The sequence below is a fragment of the Schistocerca piceifrons genome, chromosome 6 (assembly GCF_021461385.2).
Source record: "Schistocerca piceifrons isolate TAMUIC-IGC-003096 chromosome 6, iqSchPice1.1, whole genome shotgun sequence".
Lineage (NCBI taxonomy): Eukaryota > Metazoa > Arthropoda > Insecta > Orthoptera > Acrididae > Schistocerca > Schistocerca piceifrons.
In genome coordinates, this window is record NC_060143.1 from 124,728,163 (window position 1) to 124,749,601 (window position 21,439).

A 21,439-nucleotide genomic window follows, 5' to 3' on the forward strand; every position below is an offset into this window, starting at 1 on the left:
ATTTTTCACCCTGAGTGATGGTTTGGTGGATATTAGGTAATTTTCTGAATCTCCAAAACTATTATATGTAGAGCTTTGAAATTTGGAGATCTTCTGAATAAAAAAATTAGTATACCATGTTTGAAAATGTTTTATTTAGATTCGTAGGGGGTATGAATATACGGTCGTTCTAAGTGTCACAGAAGCCCGTTCTCATACTGGCTAGTAGCGACAGATGTGCTATGAGTCATGGGTAACACACAAGTTTTCAGCCTCCTGTACGTTTGCCAGGTTCCAGGTCTACGTATCTTACTGCAATAAATGTTATCCTATAATAACTTGCGACGTCACAACATCAAGCACAATTTGTGGGGGAATACGTAGAGCGTATTTACATTATGTTTTATTTTTCATATATAGCAAATAACGTCATAAACAACTGTATTTTGTCCTTCAATAAACTGACTTTTTCACTCAATAAAAGTTTATTTAATGAAAACTGCTTCATCAATTTATGTTGTCATATATACACAATGTAGGCATCAGCTCGGTTCAGATATTGTAAAACGTAAATAATTTTTTGCATTCATTATCTAGTCTCTATTATGGAAAAACATTCAACGGAGAAAATGTTCATGTCGTCGTGAAACATTGACAATTGGTCACGAAAACAAAGCAAATTAATAAAGCAAAGGCTAAGAAGAAAAAAAAAAGCGCGATATCTACTATTATAATATTAGTGTGCGTGGCGAAAATAAATTAAATTCAGATGTCAGCAAACGACGACACAGTCCCCACACAAATATCAGTGTCTGACCTTTCTTTCCGAGAAATCTTGACCTTGGTGTTCCATTGAATCCCTACCCTTTCTGTTCTGTTAACGGTTTGTGTGAGTACCTCATTGTGGAATATTCAGATGTTCCATTCCATCCTGTTCCATTCTTTCAAAGGGGAATTGACCTTTAAGGAACTAGCGATCGTAGAAGACTTTATTAACGGAAAAATCAAAATTTATAAACGAAGTTCTTGACAAAGGTGGTATAGTGAACTTTCCACACTACTGAGAACCAAAAAAATACAAAAGTATCGTCCAATCATTAAAAAACGTCAAATTTTTTTTTTCGAAAAAATATACGTCATACATATCAATACATCGAACAATATTTATATGTTGCTTTGTTTTCGTGAGAAATTGCAAGTGTTCCATGACGACTTGAATATTTTGCCATTGAGTGCTCTTCTGTAAGAGAGGCCTCATACTGACAGTGAAATATGATTTAGATTTTACAATACCTGTGCAGAGCTGATGCCTACACTTCGTATAAATGGAAATATAAGTTGATGAAACGGTTTTCATTAAATAGCCCTTTATTAAGTGAAAAAATCAGCTCTGTTGAAGTAGAAAAATACTGTTGGTTATGACGCTGTTTGCTTCGTATGGAAAATCAAACATAATTATAAGGTAAACAGGTTCTACGTATTCCCCTATAAAATTTTGTTAGATGTGTTTATGTATACAGTATATAGTTTCGCTAACGAATAAATGTCGATGTTTTGAAATGTTGTTTCACTTCTATGCAATTTACAGGTGCCAAACAAAATTGAGCAGCCACATCAGTTATGAAGTTGTATTTGATCATCAACAAATTTTATCGTTGTTAGTTCATTAACTCCGATACTATTCTCCAACGTTTTGTATCACAGATGGTATCTTATAATTTCAATTTCGCCTTTCGGTACTGGGGCTAAGCAAATTGACATCGTGTACACGTTCCATCTAGTGTGAACCAACGACTTACAGTTGAGCTGGCAAAGTTGATCTCTGGCAGCCAGCTTTCAAAGACCAAGTGCAAATGGTAAAGAGTGAAGACAGTGGCCGTCTGTAGAGCCCCGGCAACACTGAGGCGTTATCATAGAGGCATTAACAAAACTGTGTAACATGATTGGTTGCAGTAGGTACGCAGAGCTGCTGCACACACACACACACACACACATATATATATATATGTATATATATATATATATATATATATATATATATATATATATATATATGTGTGTGTGTGTGTGTGTGTGTGTGTGTGTGTGTGTGTGTTGCAGTAAAAAGTTGCAGTGGTCTGGGCGCAGCAGCTCTGCGTATATATATATATATATATATATATATATATATATATATATATATATATATTCTTTTTTGGTGTGAACCGTCCATCATTTGACGGACGGTAAAGTCTGTTGATAACGAGTGTTGAATCGTCCTTTATGAACAGTGTATGATTTTTTGTTGCTTGGCTGTTATAAAAAGTAAATAATTTTTCGATCTAGACGTTTGACCTCTTTATGGAATAACACTCGTAGGGAAAAAAATGAAAGTCCTCCTACAGCCTTGGCAATGTGTCCCGAGCGCAATTACCTTTGGCACACTGTGCGTGCGTTATCTTTGCAACACTTGGCCTAGTAACTTTGATGAGACCTTATCAAGATTAAGCCAAAGATATAGTTGTACCATATAAATATGTCATATGCCTAAACGTGTAATAAACATTAAATTATTTGCCGATATGAGTGATGGTGTTTATCAAATAAGAAAAGCTTTTTTTTGCCCCCTAACCTGCCTGTATATTATTCTCCCCTTTCTGCGCCTAATTACGTGTACCAAGCAAATAAAGTACACTTAATGTTGCCCAACATGACAGCGTATTGTTTAAAGGTTTCGGCGGTTACCAGGAAACGTTATAATGCTAGCGAAGCAAGTAGTCAGTTGCAGATTGGTGACGTACGAACAGGAAGTCAGAAACACTCTGGCTTTACGGCTCTGTGGTAACAATGCCTATACAGGTCTTTCCGTAATTAAACGCCGTAGCACCGAACTTGTGAAACACGTCAGGGCTCACGAAATGCTCTTACCGGTGCCTACCGTTACCTATAGATTGACGTTTGTGTAAAGGTGATGAACTAGTAAAAATGTCGTTGCGAATTAGTTGGAATGAACTGTTCCCCACGAAATGGAGCGTAGTGATATTCATCGCGTACATGGTGTTGTTTATAAATCAAGGTTGGTGGTAAAATCAATATGAAATATGCTTTACCTGCAGATAAATCATTCTGGAATAAGCTGGCAGTCATTTATGCGTGAGGTGTGCGTGCTTGTGTGAATGAAGGCTGTTTGTTTCTCTTGTTCTAACGAAGTCTGTGGCCGAAAGCTTATGTGTAAATGCCTTTTAATTGTGCCTGTCTGCAACTTAACGTGTCATCTTTTGTTAAAATCCATCCTATTACTACTTTTTCAAGACTGTATACATTCTATTGAACTGCTCCTCTTAATTTCTTTGTTGTCTCTGGCAGATTTACAATGTCACAAGCAAACCGTAAACTTTTTATTTCTTATCCGTGAACTTTTAATTCCTGCTCCAAATTTTTCTTTAGTTTGCTACTTTGCTTGCTCAATTCCCAGATTGATTAACGCCAGTGATAGGTTACAACTTTGCGTCACTCCCATCTCAACCACTGTTTCCCTTTCATGTCCATCCACTCTTGAACTGCAGTCTGGTTCCTGTACAAGTTATAAATGACAATTTGCTCCCTGTGTTTTATTCATCCTGTTTGTTGTTGTGGTCGTCAGTCCAGAGACTGGTTTGATGCAGCTCTCCATGCTACTCCATCCTGTGCAAGCTTCTTCATCTCACAGTACCTACTGCAACCTACATCCTTCTGAATCTGTTTAGTGTATTCATCTCTTGGTCTCCTCTATGATTTTTACCCTCCGTGCTGCCTTTCAGTACTAAATTGGTGATCCCTTGATCGTCAGAATATGTCCTACCAACCGATCCCTTCTTCTAGTCAAGTTGTGCCACGCATTTCTCTTCTCTCCAATTCTATTCAATAATTCCTCATTAGTTATGTGATCTACCCATCTAATCTTAAGCATTCTTCTGTAGCACCACATTTCGAAAGCTTCTATTCTCTTCTTGTCCAAACTATTTATTGTCCATTTTTCACTTCCGTACATGGCTACGCTCCATACAAATACTTTCAGAAAAGACTTCCTGACACTTAAATCTATACTTGATGTTAACAAATTTCTCTTATCCAGAAACGCTTTCCTTGCCATTGTCAGTCTACATTTTATATCCTCTCTACTTCGACCATCATCAGTTATTTTGCTCCCAAAATAGCAAAACTCCTTTACTACTTTAAGTGTCTCATTTCCTAATCTAATTCCCTCAGCATCACCCGACTTAATTCGACTACATTCCATTATCCTCGTTTTGCTTTTGTTGATGTTCATCTTATATCCTCCTTTTAAGACATTGTCCATTCCGTTGAACTGTTCGTCCAAGTCCTTTGCTGTCTTTGACAGAATTACAATGTCATCGGCGAACCTCAAAGTTTTTACTTCTTCTCCATTGATTTTAATACCTACTCCTAATTTTTCTTTTGTTTCCTTTACTGCTTGCTCAGTATACAGATTGAATAACATTGGGGAGAGGCTACAACCCTGTCTCACTCCATTCCCAACCAATGCTTCCCTTTCATGTACTCGACTCTTATAACTGCCATCTGGTTTCTGTACAAATTGTAAATTGCCGTTCGCTCCCTGTATTTTACCACTGCCACCTTTAGAATTTGAAAGAGAGTCTTCCAGTCAACATTGTCAAAAGCTTTCTCTAAGTCTACAAATGCTAGAAACGTAGGTTTGCCTTTCCTTAATGTTTCTTCTAAGATAAGTCGTAAGGTTAGTATTGCCTCACGTGTTTCAACATTTCTACGGAATCCAAACTGATCTTCCCCGAGGTCAGCCTCTACCAGTTTTTCCATTTGTCTGTAAAGATTTTGTGTTAGTATTTTGCAGCCATGCCTTATTAAACTGATAGTTCGGTAATTTTCACATCTGTCAACCCCTGCTTTCTTTGGGATTGGACTTAGGCCTAGTATATTCTTCTTGAAGTCTGAGGGCATTTCACCTGTCTCATACCTCTTGCTCACCAGATGGTAGAGTTGTGTCAGGGCTGGCTCTCCCAAGGCTATCAATAGTTCTAATGGAATGCTGTCTACTCCCGGGACCTTGTTTCGACTTAGGTCTTTCAGTGCTCTGTCAAACTCTTCATGCAGTATCATATCTCCCATTTCATCTTCATCTACATCCTCTTCCATTTCCATAATATTGTCCTCAAGAACATCACCCTTGTATAGACCCTCTATATACCCTTCCACTTTCCTGCTTTCCCTTCTTTGCTTAGAACTATGTTTCCATCTGAGCTCTTGATATTCATGCAAGTGGTTCTATTTTCTCCAAACGTCTCTTTAATTTTCCTGTAGGCAGTATCTATCTTACCCCTAGTGAAATAAGCCTCTAGATCCTTACATTTGTCCTCTAGCCATCCCTGCTTAGCCATTTTGCACTTCCTGTCTATCTCATTTTTGAGACATTTGTATTCATTTTTGCCTGCTTCATTTACTGCATTTTTGTATTTTTTCCTTTCATCTGTTAAATTCAGTATCTCTTCTGTTACGCAAGGAATTCTGTTAGCCCTCGTCTTTTTCCTTACTTGATCCTCTGCTGCCTTCACTATTTCATCTCTCAAAGCTACCCATTCTTCTTCTACTGTATTTCTTTCACCCATTCTTGTCAATCGTTCCCTAATGCTCTCCCTGAAACTCTCTACAACCTCTAGTTCTGTCATTTTATCCAGGTCCCATCTCCTTACATTCCCAATTTTTTGCAGTTTCTTTAGTTTTAATCTACAGCTCATAACCAATAGATTGTGGTCAGAGTCCACATCTGCCCCTGGAAATGTCTTACAATTTAAAACCTGGTTCCTGAATCTCTGCCTGACCATTATATAATCTATCTGAAACCTGTCAGTATCTCCGGGCTTCTTCCATGTATGCAACCTTCTTTTATGATTCTTGAGCCAAGTGTTAGCTATGACTAAGTTATGCTCTGTGCAAAATTCTACCAGGCGGCTTCCTCTTTCATTCCTCACCCCCATTCCATATTCACCTACTACGTTTCCTTATCTTCCTTTTCCTACTATCGAATTCCAGTCACCCATGACTATTAAATTTTTGTCTCCCTTCACTATCTGAGTAATTTCTTTTATCTCATCATACATGTCATCAATCTCTTCATCATCTGTGGAGCTAGTCAGCTTATATAGACTTGTACTATTGTGGTAGGCGTGTGTTTTGTATCTATCTTGCTACCTTCAGAATTTCAGTGATTGTATTCCAATCAATGCTGTGAAAATATTCTATTTCGTCTGTGGCGTACGTCTTACAAGGATATCGACAATTTTGAGGGTAGTTGTCTTCTTCAAGTACTTTGTGTCAACTTGGGTATTTCAGTGCTGTATGAGATTCCTCACACAGTATTGTATCTCCCATATCATCTTCGTCATCTACTTCCTCGTCCCTTTCTGTAACATTTCTCTTCAAGTTATAGTTTCCTTTGTATATGCCTACTTTCTTTTCCGTCCTCCTTTCAGCCATCCCTTCTTTGTGTACTACATGCTTGCTATCTGAGCTCTTGACGTATATATAGCTGGTTCTCTTTCTTCCAAATGCCTTTTGTTTTCCCTTAATAGATAGCCCCTTTTTTCCTGTAGTCATGCATGCTTCTATAGTCTTGCATTTGCCCTCTGCCCATACTGTTTAGCAATTTTGCTCTTTCTTTCAATAAAATTTTTAAGCTTCTGTACCCTATTTCCATTAGCGTGCTGCATTTTTGTATTTTCTCCTTTTGTCTGTTAAATTTGGTTTCTTGTGTGTTACCCAAAGATTTCTCCTGGGCCTTGTCTTTTTGCCTATTTCATCTTCTGACTTCAGCATTTCTCCAGTTTCAATCAGATGTTATCTATGCTCCTTTTGAAACTCTCACAATCAATGACTCTTCCAGTTTGTCCAGGTCCTATCTGCTTTCTCCTAGGTATTTGTGATTGTTACCATTTCTGGTGATTTTAATACCTATAATGTATTTGAACACATAGGTATCTCTATCTAATTTACATACAATAATGTTCCATTTATTTACATTCAGTGCCAGTCTCTACATTGATCATTGATCATGTGCAGGTCATCCTCCATTTTGATATAGTGTTTTGCCATTGCAACTTTCCTGTTGACAACAGCATTATCTGCATGCAGCCTCACAGAACTTCTGACATTATTCAGTAGATCATTTAAGCAGATTCTAAACGTCAATGGTTGGGAGGTTTCTGACTGTTGATTTTGTCCTGTTAAGAATGCTATGTTGTGTTTAATATTCTGTGAAATCCTGAATCCAATCACAAATTATGACCAATACTTGGTAAGGTCATACTCTGTCCATTAAACAACAGTGCAGACCTGTATGGAGTGGCTACCAAAGTCAAAGTGCATGGCTTCAACTTGGGCAAGAGCATTTATGGTTCTTTGAATTCCTCTGGCCAACAAATGATCTTAATGATTTTTCTTTTACAATTCTGTGGTAACACTTCACAACTGCACAGGCCTGCATTAGCAACCTCGGCTACGGAGATGGGTGAAGCATCAAGTGATGTTTCGTCTTACAGGGAACCCTACCTTTGATCGAGTCCTACCAGTGATGATTCCTGACTAGTTAGTGGTTGGAAAGGTGCATTCGTAAGAGTGGTATGAACCACTTGGCAGGGAAAGTGACCTAGACAATAGTGCAGGGACTGTTAATTAAAGATACTGTAGCAGCTGTGCTGGTATCGAAGAAGTTCTTATGGTTGTCTGAGGAGATGTGCAAGTTGGATGCCTCTAATTTCATAGACTAGATTTAGGCAATTGTAGCATTACAGGCCAGAACAGCTCTTTAACGTTATGGCACATAGTATAAAAAGAACACAAGTTACTAGTACTAAAAGTATGCAGCCAACTAACGGAAAATGGTTTCAGTTTCATAAAGTAACGAGAAAAACTGTTATGAAGACTATCTAAAGTTCACTGGAACTTGTTCTTTATAGATTTTCTGTTAGATTTTACTGACTCAAGAATCTAGGATTTTGTTGGTGTCTAGCACTGGATACATTCTACAGCTAAATTGAGGGGCATATGTTGAGCGCTTATCAGACCCCATTATCTTCACAGATTTTTTTTTTAAAGAAAGTTATACTTTATTTGATCATAGTAGTTACCTAGTCCTACTTCAGATTGCAACATTCCGACTCTTAATGATATTACTTGGAAAACACTTGATTCTGCATTAAACTGGCTTTTAACCAATATACATGTTTGTACTTCAGACAAAACAGCCCAAAAACTTTGTCTAAGCACACAAAATACGTGATTTACAAGTAAAGATAACAACTCACCAAACAGTGTGCGGTAGTGTCCCCCCACCCCCCATAAAATGTGCAAGTTGAGAAATGTGTTTTGTAGTAATTATCTTCATTTGCATGAATCTGGATGCTTTCTAAACACTGTGAAGTTCATGGTGGGGGGTACAGGGTACATCCCACTGTACCAGTTATTAGGACTTTTCCCCTGTTCCATTCACATATTCAGTGCATAGAAAAATGATTATTCAAATGCCTCTTGTAAGTAGTCTAATCATATGCTTACAATTACTGTGGCAGCTTTATGTAGAGGGTTGCAATGTATCCCTAGAGTCATCATTTAAAGCGAGTTCTCAAAACTTTGTAGACTTTCTTGGGATATTTTCAATCTATCTTCAGGAGCCTGTAGTTCCATTCTTTCAACATCTCAGTACACTCTCCTGTGGGTCAAACAAACATGTAACCATTCATGCTTCCCTTCTCTGTGGAAGTTCAATATCCTCCTGCTAGTCCTATTTGGTACGTATCACACACTCTTGAGCAATACTCTAGGATAGGTTGCATAAGTGATTTACGAGGGTTGGAACTTAAATAGTGGCAACTATTTATTCACAAAAAATGGTTGAAATGGCTCTGAGCACTATGGGACTTAACATCTGTGGTCATCAGTCCCCTAGAACTTAGAACTACTTAAACATAACTAGCCTAAGGACATCACACACATCCATGCCCGAGGCAGGATTCGAACCTGCGACCATAGCGGTCACGCAGTTCCAGACTGAAGCGCCTAGAACCGCACGGCCACACCGGCCGGCATTTATTCACAACTGATACAAAAGAGTTACATGTTTGCACCTGTTACTGTCCTTCAAAGTATCACCAGCGTTGTGTAGAACCCATTGCCAGCAGTGTGGAAGGCGTAGTATACTGTTAGCAGAGCCTGTTCTGTTGATGGTGCGAATGGAGTGGTCTACTGCCTGTCAGATCTCTGGAACAGTTCTGAAGCGAATGCCACAAAGTGGTTCCTTCACCTTCAGAATCAAATCAAAGTCGCAAGGACTTAAGTCCGGGGTGGATGGTACAGTACTTCCCAGTCCCATCGACTGAACAGAGCAGCCACAGCTTGCGCTGTATGTGCCCACTCATTGTTGTGCAAAATGATGGGTGGGTTGCGCAGAAAGTGTCGCCGCTTCTTCTGCAAACCTGGTCACGGTGATTCTCCAAAAATGAACAGTAATACTGTGCACTGACGGTCTGCCGTGGAGGAACATAAAGCGTTAGGATAACACCATCACAATCGTACACAAGAATCACCATAACTTTAGACCACTCCATTCGCACCATCAACAGAACAGGCTCTGCTAATGGTATACTATGCTTTGCACATCGCTGGCAATGGGTTCTACACAACACTGGTGACTACTTTGAAGGACAGAACAGGTGCAAACATGTAACTCTTTTGTATCGGTTGTGAATAAATAGTAGCCACTATTTAAGTTCCAACCCTTGTATAAGCAAACTACTTTGTAAAATGATTGTGTTTCTGTAGTTTTCTCCAATAAACTAAAGTCTGATACTTGCTTTACCCATGACTGAACCTCTTTGATCATTCCACTTCATGTCCCTACTAAGTGTTACACCCAAGTATTTCTATGAGTTTACAGATTCCAGTTGTGACTCACTAATATTGTATTCATAGTATACTATGTTTTTTTTTTTTGTTTTGTGAAGTGCACAATTTTACATTTTTGAACATTTAAAGCAAGCTGCCAATCATAGCACCACTTTGAAATCTTATCGAGATCAGAATGGATATTTGTACTGTTTCATTTAGATTGTGCTTCATTGTAGGTAACTGAATCATCTGAGTAAAGTCTTAAGTCACTATTAATATTGTCTGCGAGGTCATTAATGTACAACTAGAATATCAAGGGAAGCAACACACTTCCCTGGGGTACAGCCAAAGTTACTTCTACATCTGTCAATGACTCTCCATTCGAGACAACATGCTGCATCCTCCCTACCAAGAAATCCTCAGTTGTGGCACATATTTCTTCTGATACCCCATATGATGATAATTTTGATAATAAGTGTAGGGGTAGTACTGAATCAAATACTTTCCAGAACTCCAAAAATATTGCGTCTACCTGACTGTCTTGATCCGTAGCTTTCAGGATGTCCTATAAGAAAAGTCCAAGTTGGGTATCACATGATCTATGTTTTTGAAATCCATGCTGGTTGGCATGGAGGGGGTCATTATGTTCAAGACACCTCATTGTATTTGAGCTCAGAATATGTTCTAGGTCTCTACAACAAATGGATGTTGAGGCTTTGTTCAATTTTAATGGTTTCAGCTGTTCCTCAATGACACTGGCACTAACATTTATTTCACTCATCTTTTCAGTGGTATGAGAATTAAATTGCGGTAATACACCTGGGTTTTCCTTTGAAAAGGAACATTTGGAAACAGATAAGCATTTCTACCTTTGCTTTGCTACTCTCCGTTTCAGTTCCTGTCTCATCCATGAGTGCCTGTTTGGTGTCATTAACAGCCTTTACATATGACCAAAATTTCTTTGGCTCTTGTAAGAAGAGAACACCACTTGATAACTGACACAAAAAGTTTTATTAAGTCTTAAAAATTAAGAACAGTTTATTATAATGGGTATGCTAGCCACAAAGTGGCTCACAATAACAATCTGATAACACATATGGGTAGAGGTAAACATGTAACTTGAGTTAGAGCTGGCTGGGCCCGTCTCTAAAAGGCATAGTCCATATCAATTCAGGCAGAGACTGCCACGCATTGATTTACAAGCAGCCTCTCCTCTGTGCACTCTACTGTCCGGCTGACAGTTTTAGGCATAATCCGTATCACATCAGTCAGGGGAGTTACCTTCATAGTCTTGGATGTTATTGAATTTAGCCTATGTTAAAATGAAGGTCTAAGTAAGGAACACGTATATTTTTGTTTTCTCCAAAACAATTTCTGCTCCGAGCTAAAGCCTGCCAAAGATGACACTGTGCATACCATTTCGAAGATGCGAATTTTGGAAAAAATTTTAAAATCCTGTATCTCTGGAATAGTGGCTTTTCTTTCTTTTTTTATTTTTTTAAGATAATTGCTTTATGATCACAAACAAATCCTCCACGTGGACTTATCTCTCAAATTTCTTTTACTATAGTGTTCTGAACTTTTTTTACAATTTATGGAAAAAAATTTTTTCAAAAATGCCAATCCCTAAAATTTTGATTTTTTTATTAGCATCATATAGTTTTACATTCCCTGAAAAGGAGAGCTTCCACCTTTAGGTTGGACAGGTATTATAAACAATTGAAATTTTTACCATTCATAGAACCTGTTTTATTACCACATTATCACATAACAGACTCATAAAAATCAATACCTAGCCTTATTTAATATAATTTTAGTTTTGAAAGATGAGGAAGGGACTCATTTTTCAAGCATTTTAAATGGTTCCAAAATGTAAGTGAAAGACCCAAATACTGAAATGTTTCAATTTATACAACTTCCATGCACTCCGCTTTGTACTGAAATTAGCCAGTAAACTAACTAAAAATGTGTTCTACTGCTTCAGTATCTTCCTTTGATATAGGATGATGCCTTCCTGTTGAACCAATAGGAACTGGAGCACTTACAATCTTCAAAACATTGTGAACAGGAAGTGAGCACTGATGGTGTTGCTGTCCTTCAGCTGGAAACCTATATCCAGCAGCTGGTCCATGTGGTAGCATAAAGTTCACTACAATTTTAACTCATAACTGGTGTCTATAATCTCTGCAATTCAGCAGTCACAGTCATACACACACGCCATAAACATCCCCCTTCTCAGGTTGTGAATCTGAATATTATCCTGCTGTTTCTAAGGTGTTGGCTGAAAGAACGAAATTTCTTCTTTCTTGCTCTTTGAAGTGCGTGCAATATGAGTACGCCCATCACTTTGAGTCCAAAAATGTGTCTTCTGAATTCCTTTCACAGGAGTAGTTTGTTTGGACCATTCTTCTTTTTTCTGCTCGTAGAATTCTTCAATTTCCTCTTTGGGCAAAAGAATGAGTGCTGTGGATGTGTAGGATTTCACGACTCTAGTAAAATCCTCAGCATTTCGAATCACAGCTGTATTTGGTCTGAAAAGATGTAGCATGGGGCTGCAGCAGGCCTCCTACACCATCACGAGGCCCCTTCCTATGACCAGTAGCATTGTATACCCAGTCATTTGACACAAGTGACTTACTCAATTCAAACAGCTGGTAATGATTTTTAAAATGACTAGGAGCACAATCAGAAATAATGATCTTCTTCTTTGCCCTGTTTGCAGTTGAAGAAGTTTGTGCATTGCTAGTGAAGCATTTGCCAAGTCATGTCCTGCGCCATCACTTATAACTGCAACACTTGTGGTCTTGTTTTGAAAATATGTCACTCCTGTAAAAACTGAAATTACAGACCATTTGTCAGCAAAATCACAGTGAAGCACTAAACATAGTTCTTCAGCCTGTACACACACTTTCACTTCTGCAATGTGTTGTTGTTGCAATTTCTTCAGATGCTGGTGTGTTACAGCTTTCACTGACCATTTACCAAGTTCATCAATGAAACTGTCAAAGGCAACAGTTTTCTTGATTAGTTTATTTTCCACTCACGTAACGTATGTAATTTCTGCAGAGTTATCTGCTACGTCTCCCAGGCCAAGTGTCTGCAAAGACAGTCCTCCCTTTCCAGGGCAGTCACCACATTCTTGAAACAAATACATCTTTCGTTTTACACCACAGACTACTAATGACTTCACATGCCCAACCATGGTGTCATATATCACATGCTCCAGTAAATTCTCAAAGTTACCACACAAAGTTCAAAATTCGTGCACTACACACATAAATAGATATCTCTAGGTGGGTGTAGTACTACGCACTTAGGTCATAGTGCATAAAATTTTGATCTTCCAATATGTGAAGTTGTATAGTTGCTCTCATAAATTGCAAAAGTTTCTTTAATTCTGCAAGACATGCACCTCTTCACTTTCACAACTTTTTAACCTTCATCTGTTACAGTAATAGTGTCTTCATTGCTGGCATTGTGTTGAGAACAGTCCCATTTATCTTCCAGATAAAATGACTGCACTGTTTGAACTCGAGCTGCTTCTACAGGATGATCATAATAGGGATCTGGTCATCCAAAGACTCCTTTAACAGACCTCACACTACTTGATTTGTCTATCCTGTGCTTTGATACTGATGGAACGTGGTTCAAAATAGTTTTCTTTGAAAATGTCTTTGGAGTAATAGTTGAAACTTGTACCTTTTCACTGTAGGGTGCACAATATTCAAAGGCTGATTGATATTTGTGAAAAATTCCTGACAAGAGGTGCAAGACTGCGTTGGTTCATTTTCTTCTGAAGGTGGAATTTCTACTTTGAAGAGTGTGGTCAGTTTTGCGGTTGTGTATTCATCCATAGCTTTAGTAATTTATCTGTGCTTTCTCGATCCTAGAGTGTATGTCTTGACTACACTGACCACTGTTTCTTAATAGGACTAACACCTACCTCTGTAGTTGACTGATTCAGGGTATTTAATTCTTCCTCTATTGATGCAAATGGGAGGGTTCACCTTGTTCAGATACTTTCATTATTGTTATTCTGTCAAAACATTTAGAACACAAAAAGTCGTTAGTGGAAACATCTTCAGTTTGAAACAGAGTCTTCAAATGAGAACACTTATCCCCAACCTGAACAAAGTCTGTTTTTTTGTTTGTCTTACGTATCTCTCTTTTATGGATATGCAAGTAGTCAGTTCACCTCACTCTCCTGTGGCCCCAGTCAGAAGACATTTCAAACAGTCCTTTTCATGAAACACAATGCAACTATGTCAAATTGCAAATGCCTCATGAAAACACAGAGTTCACTGGATGGTCTCAGATTTCTTAGAAGCCTCTTCAGTAGACAAATTAGCACTGAACAACTACAATACAGAAACCTGAAATGAACAAGCACGACATAGAAATGACAAGAAACTACAACAAAGTGTAAGAAATAACTGCAACAAAGAAAGTGATAAGAAATAACTGCAACAAAGACAATAGAAATAAACATTGTAACAAAGAAATTAGTTAGAAACAACTCCAGTGAAGACACACATTACCCTTGAAAATTAAATTAAAATAAAAATAAAACCTGTCCAACTTAAAAGTGGAAGCTCTCCTTTACAGAGACTATAGTACTACACGGTTCTAATCAACAGAAAAAAATCTAACTTTTCTGGATTGGCATTTTTGAAAAAAATTTTTTGTTTAAATTATAAAAAAATTCAAAAGGCGTCAGTAAAAGAACTTTGACAGGTGTGTGCAAACAGATACCAATGCTATCATAAAACAATTATCTTTCAAATATAAACAAACTCAAACAAAATATCTAAAACAGTTACATAGATACAGCACGTAAAATTTTTTTTCCGAAATTCGCCTCTTCAAAATGGTGTTCACAGTGTCATCTTTGGAGGCCTGTATCTTGGGGCAGGCAAGTTTTGGAGAAAACAAAAAAAAATGTGTTCCTTACTTAGACCTTCATTTTAACATAGGCTAAATTCAATAACATCCGAGACTATGAAGGTAACCCCCCTGCCTGAAGTGATACGGATTATGCCAAAAGCTGTCAGCTGGCCAGTAGAGTGCACAGAGGAGAGGCTGCTTGTAAATCCATGAGTGGTGGCCTGTGATGATTGTCGAGGTTCTATCTGCGTCTACCAACTTCTGTGGCACACGGTGGCCTGTGGTGATTGTCGAGCTTCTAGTTGTGTCTACCAACTTCTGTGGCACACCTTTTAACTGCGTGCCACAATTTCGGGTGTGCATCTGTGTGATTCGACTATATAAACCCTACAAAGAGTCACAACCAAAATGCTCAGATATGACTAAAGAGATTACAAAAATCATATGGATGCTAAAAAATGATAATTCTTCTGACTAATTCTTGACAGATTGAAATATTCAGTACTGATATCTATAAAAAGTTGATAATTGAGTTATTTATAACCATCAAATATGTGTGAAAAAATTGATGGTGTCAGCCATAACCATCATATCAGATAACAGTAGTCTTTGAAGCCTTTCTCTTTTTTTGCAGTTATGCTGTTAGTTAGTTACTCTTATGCACTATAGATCATTTGCATGTTGTTGTTGTTGTGGTCTTCGGTCCTGAGACTGGTTTGATGCAGCTCTCCATGCTACTCTATCCTGTGCAAGCTTCTTCATCTCCCAGTACCTACTGCAGCCTACATCCTTCTGAATCTGCTTAGTGTATTCATCTCTTGGTCTCCCTCTATGATTTTTACCCTCCACACTGCCCTCCAGTACTAAATTGGTGATCCCTTGATGCCTCAGAACATGTCCTACCAACCGATCCTGTCTTCTGGTCAAATTGTGCCACAAACTTCTCTTCTCCCCAATCCTGTTCAATACTTCCTCATTAGTTATGTGATCTACCCATCTAATCTTCAGCATTCTTCTGTAGCACCACATTTCGAATGCTTCTATTCTCTTCTTGTCCAAACTATTTATCGTCCATGTTTCACTTCCATACATGGCTACACTCCATACAAATACTTTCAGAAATGTCTTCCTGACACTTAAATCTATACTCGATGTTAACAAATTTCTCTTCTTCAGAAAAGCTTTCCTTGCCATTGCCAGTCTACATTTTATATCCTCTCTACTTCGACCATCATCAGTTATTTTGCTCCCCAAATAGCAAAACTCCTTTACTACTTTAGGTGTCTCATTTCCTAATCTAATTCCCTCAGCATCACCCGACTTAATTCGACTACATTCCATTATCCTCGTTTTGCTTTTGTTGATGTTCATCTTATATCCTCCTTTCAAGACACTGTCCATTCCATTCAACTGCTCTTCCAAGTCCTTTGCTGTCTCTGACAGAATTACAATGTCATTGGCGAACCTCAAAGTTTTTCTCTCTTCTCCATGGATTTTAATACCTACTCCGAATTTTTCTTTTGTTTCCTTTACTGCTTGCTCAATATACAGATTGAACAACATCGGGGAGAGGTTACAACCCTGTCTCACTCCCTTCCCAACCACTGCTTCCCTTTCATGTCCCTCGACTCTTATGACTGCCATCTGGTTTCTGTACAAATTGTAAATAGCCTTTCGCTCCCTGTATTTTACCCCTGCCACCTTTAGAATTTGAAAGAGAGTATTCCAGTCAACATTGTCAAAAGCTTTCTCTAAGTCTACAAATGCTAGAAACGTAGGTTTGCCTTTCCTTAATCTTTCTTCTAAGATAAGTCGTAAGGTCAGTATTGCCTCACGTGTTCCAGTGTTTCTACGGAATCCAAACTGATCTTCCCCGAGGTTGGCTTCTACTAGTTTTTCCATTCGTCTGTAAAGAATTCGTGTTAGTATTTTGCAGCTGTGACTTATTAAACTGATAGTTCGGTAATTTTCACATCTGTCAACACCTGCTTTCTTCGGTATTGGAATTATTATATTCTTCTTGAAGTCTGAGGGTATTTCGCCTGTTTCATGCATCTTGCTCACCAGATGGTAGAGTTTTGTCAGGACTGGCTCTCCCAAGGCCGTCAGTAGTTCCAATGGAATGTTGTCTACTCCGGGGGCCTTGTTTTGACTCAGGTCTTTCAGTGATCATTTGCATGATAAATCATAATGATATATGGAACAAGTTATTTTACATTCAAATAACAAAAAATAACAAATTAATTTTTTAGATATCACTCCTTGCTGACCATTGTCTCTAAATATACAGATGGAACTTAGTAATTTCTACCCACCATCATCTGCATGTAATAGAAATTCTTCTAAGGAATAGAAGGAGCTGTCAAGGAAAACGCTCTCTCTGTTTGTTTTCAATGTCTACATTGCTATCTGTCAAGACACATTACATGAGTAGAGTGCAAAAATTTTGGTTGCAGCATTGTGCACTCCTTTTCATGTTAAGAACAACCTTAATGTGGTGTAATGAGTGTCTTTTTTCTTCTGGTATCGTAACTATGTGCATTATTATTCTTTTGAACTGCAGTGGATTACTTATAGTAAACTTCATGATGGAATACATATGCTGTGAAGCAGTGGTCAAAATGCCTGTCTCCTTAAACAGATGTCCACAAGCTGATTGTGGGTGAGCACCACATATTATATTCCTATTTAGCAATGACCAGCTCAAATGACCAAGTCTTCACTCAACAGCAGATACTACTTCTTGTTGAGCCTTTGCATTCTCTGTATGTGATAGTTGAGATATGAGCACTTGAAGCTAGTTCTTGATTCCCCTTAACGGGTGTTTTCTCGTCCTTAGCAAATATTTTTTTCATTGTCCACACACATTAATGTTTATTTGAACCTCACCTCTTATTTATGCAATTGACATGATTTATGCCAGTCAATAAATATAAAAAGCTTAGTGGTCATTCGAATGATTTGATAGCGTTTTACTAATTCTGGAGTAGTAGTAAAGAATTTGCTTTGGTATAACCAAACCATTAAGGAAGATTCCAAATGGTGCAATATATCTAATGAAACAATATAAGAATATGTAGCAAAAATTGAAACTTGTCAAAAATTTTGGGAAATGTTATTTCTTGAAAGGTTCTGAAAAAATAAAAGCATATGATGTAAACTTTTCTCAGAATCACTGGTGATAAAAAACACACACACACACACACACACACACACACACACACACACACACACACACGCGTGCGCGGGAAGGGGATGGGAGTGGGAGGGGGGGAGGAGAGAGAGAGAGTGAGAGAGAGAGAGAGAGAGAGAGAGAGAGAGAGAGACACACTACGCAGATGCTAATATGTGTCCACAGCACATGATCCATTCATAATACCTCCCCTCCCCTGTCACATATGTATGATGGCATTATGTTTCTCTGTACATTAATTGCATATTTATAATTTACCTCTACCTGTGACTGTAAAAGTGGCTCAATAGTTAAGACACTTTACTCGTACACAGAAATAGTGCGGTGTAATTCCTTCTCAGGCCATATGAATTTAGGTGTTTTGTGGTTTCCTGAAGCGAGGCTGTTGCTGATTTATTTCCCCACCCTTGTCTAGTTTGAGCTTGGGCCTTGTCTCTGATGCTTGTATTATTAACTGTAATTGTCTCTACTTCCTTACTTCTTTATCTTGTTCTCTTTTCTTATAATAACCAATGTATGACTTTTGCTTCTAATACTTTAGATATAATTTTATATATTTATTGTTTACATTGGATTCCATTATACTTTTCAACTGTTGGTGAAGACATGTGATTAAGTATTTAACCCACTGGTAATTTTAACTTACATAAAAATTTGTTTTTTGTGTCAGTGATAAATTTGTAAGCAGTTCTTTTTATTCTGCATAAAACTTGAAACATCATGTGTCTGCCTCACGTAATTATGAAATATGATCCAACAGTATTATGAAAAGGGTAGTTGTCACTCACCTTCTAGCATAGATGCTGAATTACAGATAGGCACAACGGAAATACTCTCAGAAAATGAGCTTTCGGCCATAAAGCGTTTGCATGCCCCCCCCCCCCCCCCTCCCAAATACACACACACACACACACACACACACTCCTGGAAATGGAAAAAAGAACACATTGACACCGGTGTGTCAGACCCACCATACTTGCTCCGGACACTGCGAGAAGGCTGTACAAGCAATGATCACACGCACGGCACAGCGGACACACCAGGAACCACAGTGTTGGCCGTCGAATGGCGCTAGCTGCGCAGCATTTGTGCACCGCCGCCGTCAGTGTCAGCCAGTTTGCCGTGGCATACGGAGCTCCATCGCAGTCTTTAACACTGGTAGTATGCCGCGACAGCGTGGACGTGAACCGTATGTGCAGTTGACGGACTTTGAGCGAGGGCGTATAGTGGGCATGCGGGAGGTCGGGTGGACGTACCGCCGAATTGCTCAACACGTGGGGCGTGAGGTCTCCACAGTACATCGATGTTGTCGCCAGTGGTCGGCGGAAGGTGCACGTGCCCGTCGACCTGGGACCGGACCGCAGCGATGCACGGATGCACGCCAAGACCGTAGGATCCTACGCAGTGCCGTAGGGGACCGCACCGCCACTTCCCAGCAAATTAGGGACACTGTTGCTCCTGGGGTATCGGCGAGGACCATTCGCAACCGTCTCCATGAAGCTGGGCTACAGTCCGGCACACCGTTAGGCCGTCTTCCGCTCACGCCCCAACATCGTGCAGCCCGCCTCCAGTGGTGTCGCGACAGGCGTGAATGGAGGGACGAATGGAGACGTGTCGTCTTCAGCGATGAGAGTCGCTTCTGCCTTGGTGCCAATGATGGTCGTATGCGTGTTTGGCGCTGTGCAGGTGAGCGCCACAATCAGGACTGCATACGACCGAGGCACACAGGGCCAACACCCGGCATCATGGTGTGGGGAGCGATCTCCTACACTGGCTGTACACCACTGGTGATCGTCGAGGGGACACTGAATAGTGCACGGTACATCCAAACCGTCATCGAACCCATCGTTCTACCATTCCTAGACCGGCAAGGGAACTTGCTGTTCCAACAGGACAATGCACGTCCGCATGTATCCCGTGCCACCCAACGTGCTCTAGAAGGTGTAAGTCAACTACCCTGGCCAGCAAGATCTCCGGATCTGTCCCCCATTGAGCATGTTTGGGACTGGATGAAGCGTCGTCTCACGCGGTCTGCACGTCCAGCACGAACGCTGGTCCAACTGAGGCGCCAGGTGGAAATGGCATGGCAAGCCGTTCCACAGGACTACATCCAGCATCTCTACGATCGTCTCCATGGGAGAATAGCAGCCTGCATTGCTGCGAAAGGTGGATATACACTGTACTAGTGCCGACATTGTGCGTGCTCTGTTGCCTGTGTCTATGTGCCTGTGGTTCTGTCAGTGTGATCATGTGATGTATCTGACCCCAGGAATGTGTCAATAAAGTTTCCCCTTCCTGGGACAATGAATTCACGGTGTTCTTATTTCAATTTCCAAGAGTGTATATATAAAAACAAAGATGATGTGACTTACCAAATGAAAGTGCTGGCAGGTCAACAGACACACAAACAAACACAAACATACACACAAAATTCAAGCTTTCGCAACAAACTGTTGCCTCATCAGGAAAGAGGGAAGGAGAGGGAAAGACAAAAGGATGTGGGTTTTAAGGGAGAGGGTAAGGAGTCATTCCAATCCCGGGAGCGGAAAGACTTACCTTAGGGGGAAAAAGGGACGGGTATACACTCGCACACACACACATATCCATCCACAAATATACAGACACAAGCAGACATATTTAAAGACAAAGAGTTTGGGCAGAGATGTCAGTCGAGGCAGAAGTGTAGAGGCAAAGATGTTGTTGAATGACAGGTGAGGTATGAGTGGCGGCAACTTGAAATTAGCGGAGATTGAGGCCTGGTGGATAACGGGAAGAGAGGATATATTGAAGAGCAAGTTCCCATCTCCGGAGTTCGGATAGGTTGGTGTTAGTGGGAAGTATCCAGATAACCCGGACGGTGTAACACTGCGTCAAGATGTGCTGGCCGTGCACCGAGGCATGTTTAGCCACAGGATGATCCTCATTACCAACAAACACTGTCTGCCTGTGTCCATTCATGCGAATGGACAGTTTGTTGCTGGTCATTCCCACATAGAATGCATCACAATGTGGGCAGGTCAGTTGGTAGATCACGTGGGTGCTTTCACACGTGGCTCTGCCTTTGATCGTGTACACCTTCCGGGTTACAGGACTGGAGTAGGTGGTGGTGGGAGGGTGCATGGGACAGGTTTTACACCGGGGGCGGTTACAGGGGTAGGAGCCAGAGGGTAGGGAAGGTGGTTTGGGGATTTCATAGGGATGAACTAAGAGGTTACGAAGGTTAGGTGGACGGCAGAAAGAGACTCTTGGTGGAGTGGGGAGGATTTCATCAAGGATGGATCTCATTTCAGGGCAGGATTTGAGGAAGTCGTATCCCTGCTGGAGAGCCACATTCAGAATCTGATCCAGACCCGGAAAGTATCCTGTCACAAGTGGGGCACTTTTGTGGTTCTTCTGTGGGAGGTTCTGGGTTTGAGAGGATGAGGAAGTGGCTCTGGTTATTTGCTTCCGTACCAGTTCAGGAGGGTAGTTGCGGGATGCGAAAGC

General features: G+C 39.9%; 1 protein-coding gene across 1 annotated transcript in view; it reads left to right on the forward strand.

Annotated features, from left to right (window-relative positions):
- Nucleotides 1-2,557: 2,557 nt before the first annotated feature.
- The window catches only part of LOC124803010 (UDP-galactose transporter senju), an 84,543-nt gene continuing 65,661 nt past the window's right edge, over nucleotides 2,558-21,439 (forward strand). The window contains exon 1 of the mRNA XM_047264116.1: nucleotides 2,558-3,034. Within this exon, the coding sequence (XP_047120072.1) occupies nucleotides 2,944-3,034 (91 nt within the window). The 5' untranslated portion in view covers nucleotides 2,558-2,943. The remainder of the gene's footprint in view (nucleotides 3,035-21,439) is intronic.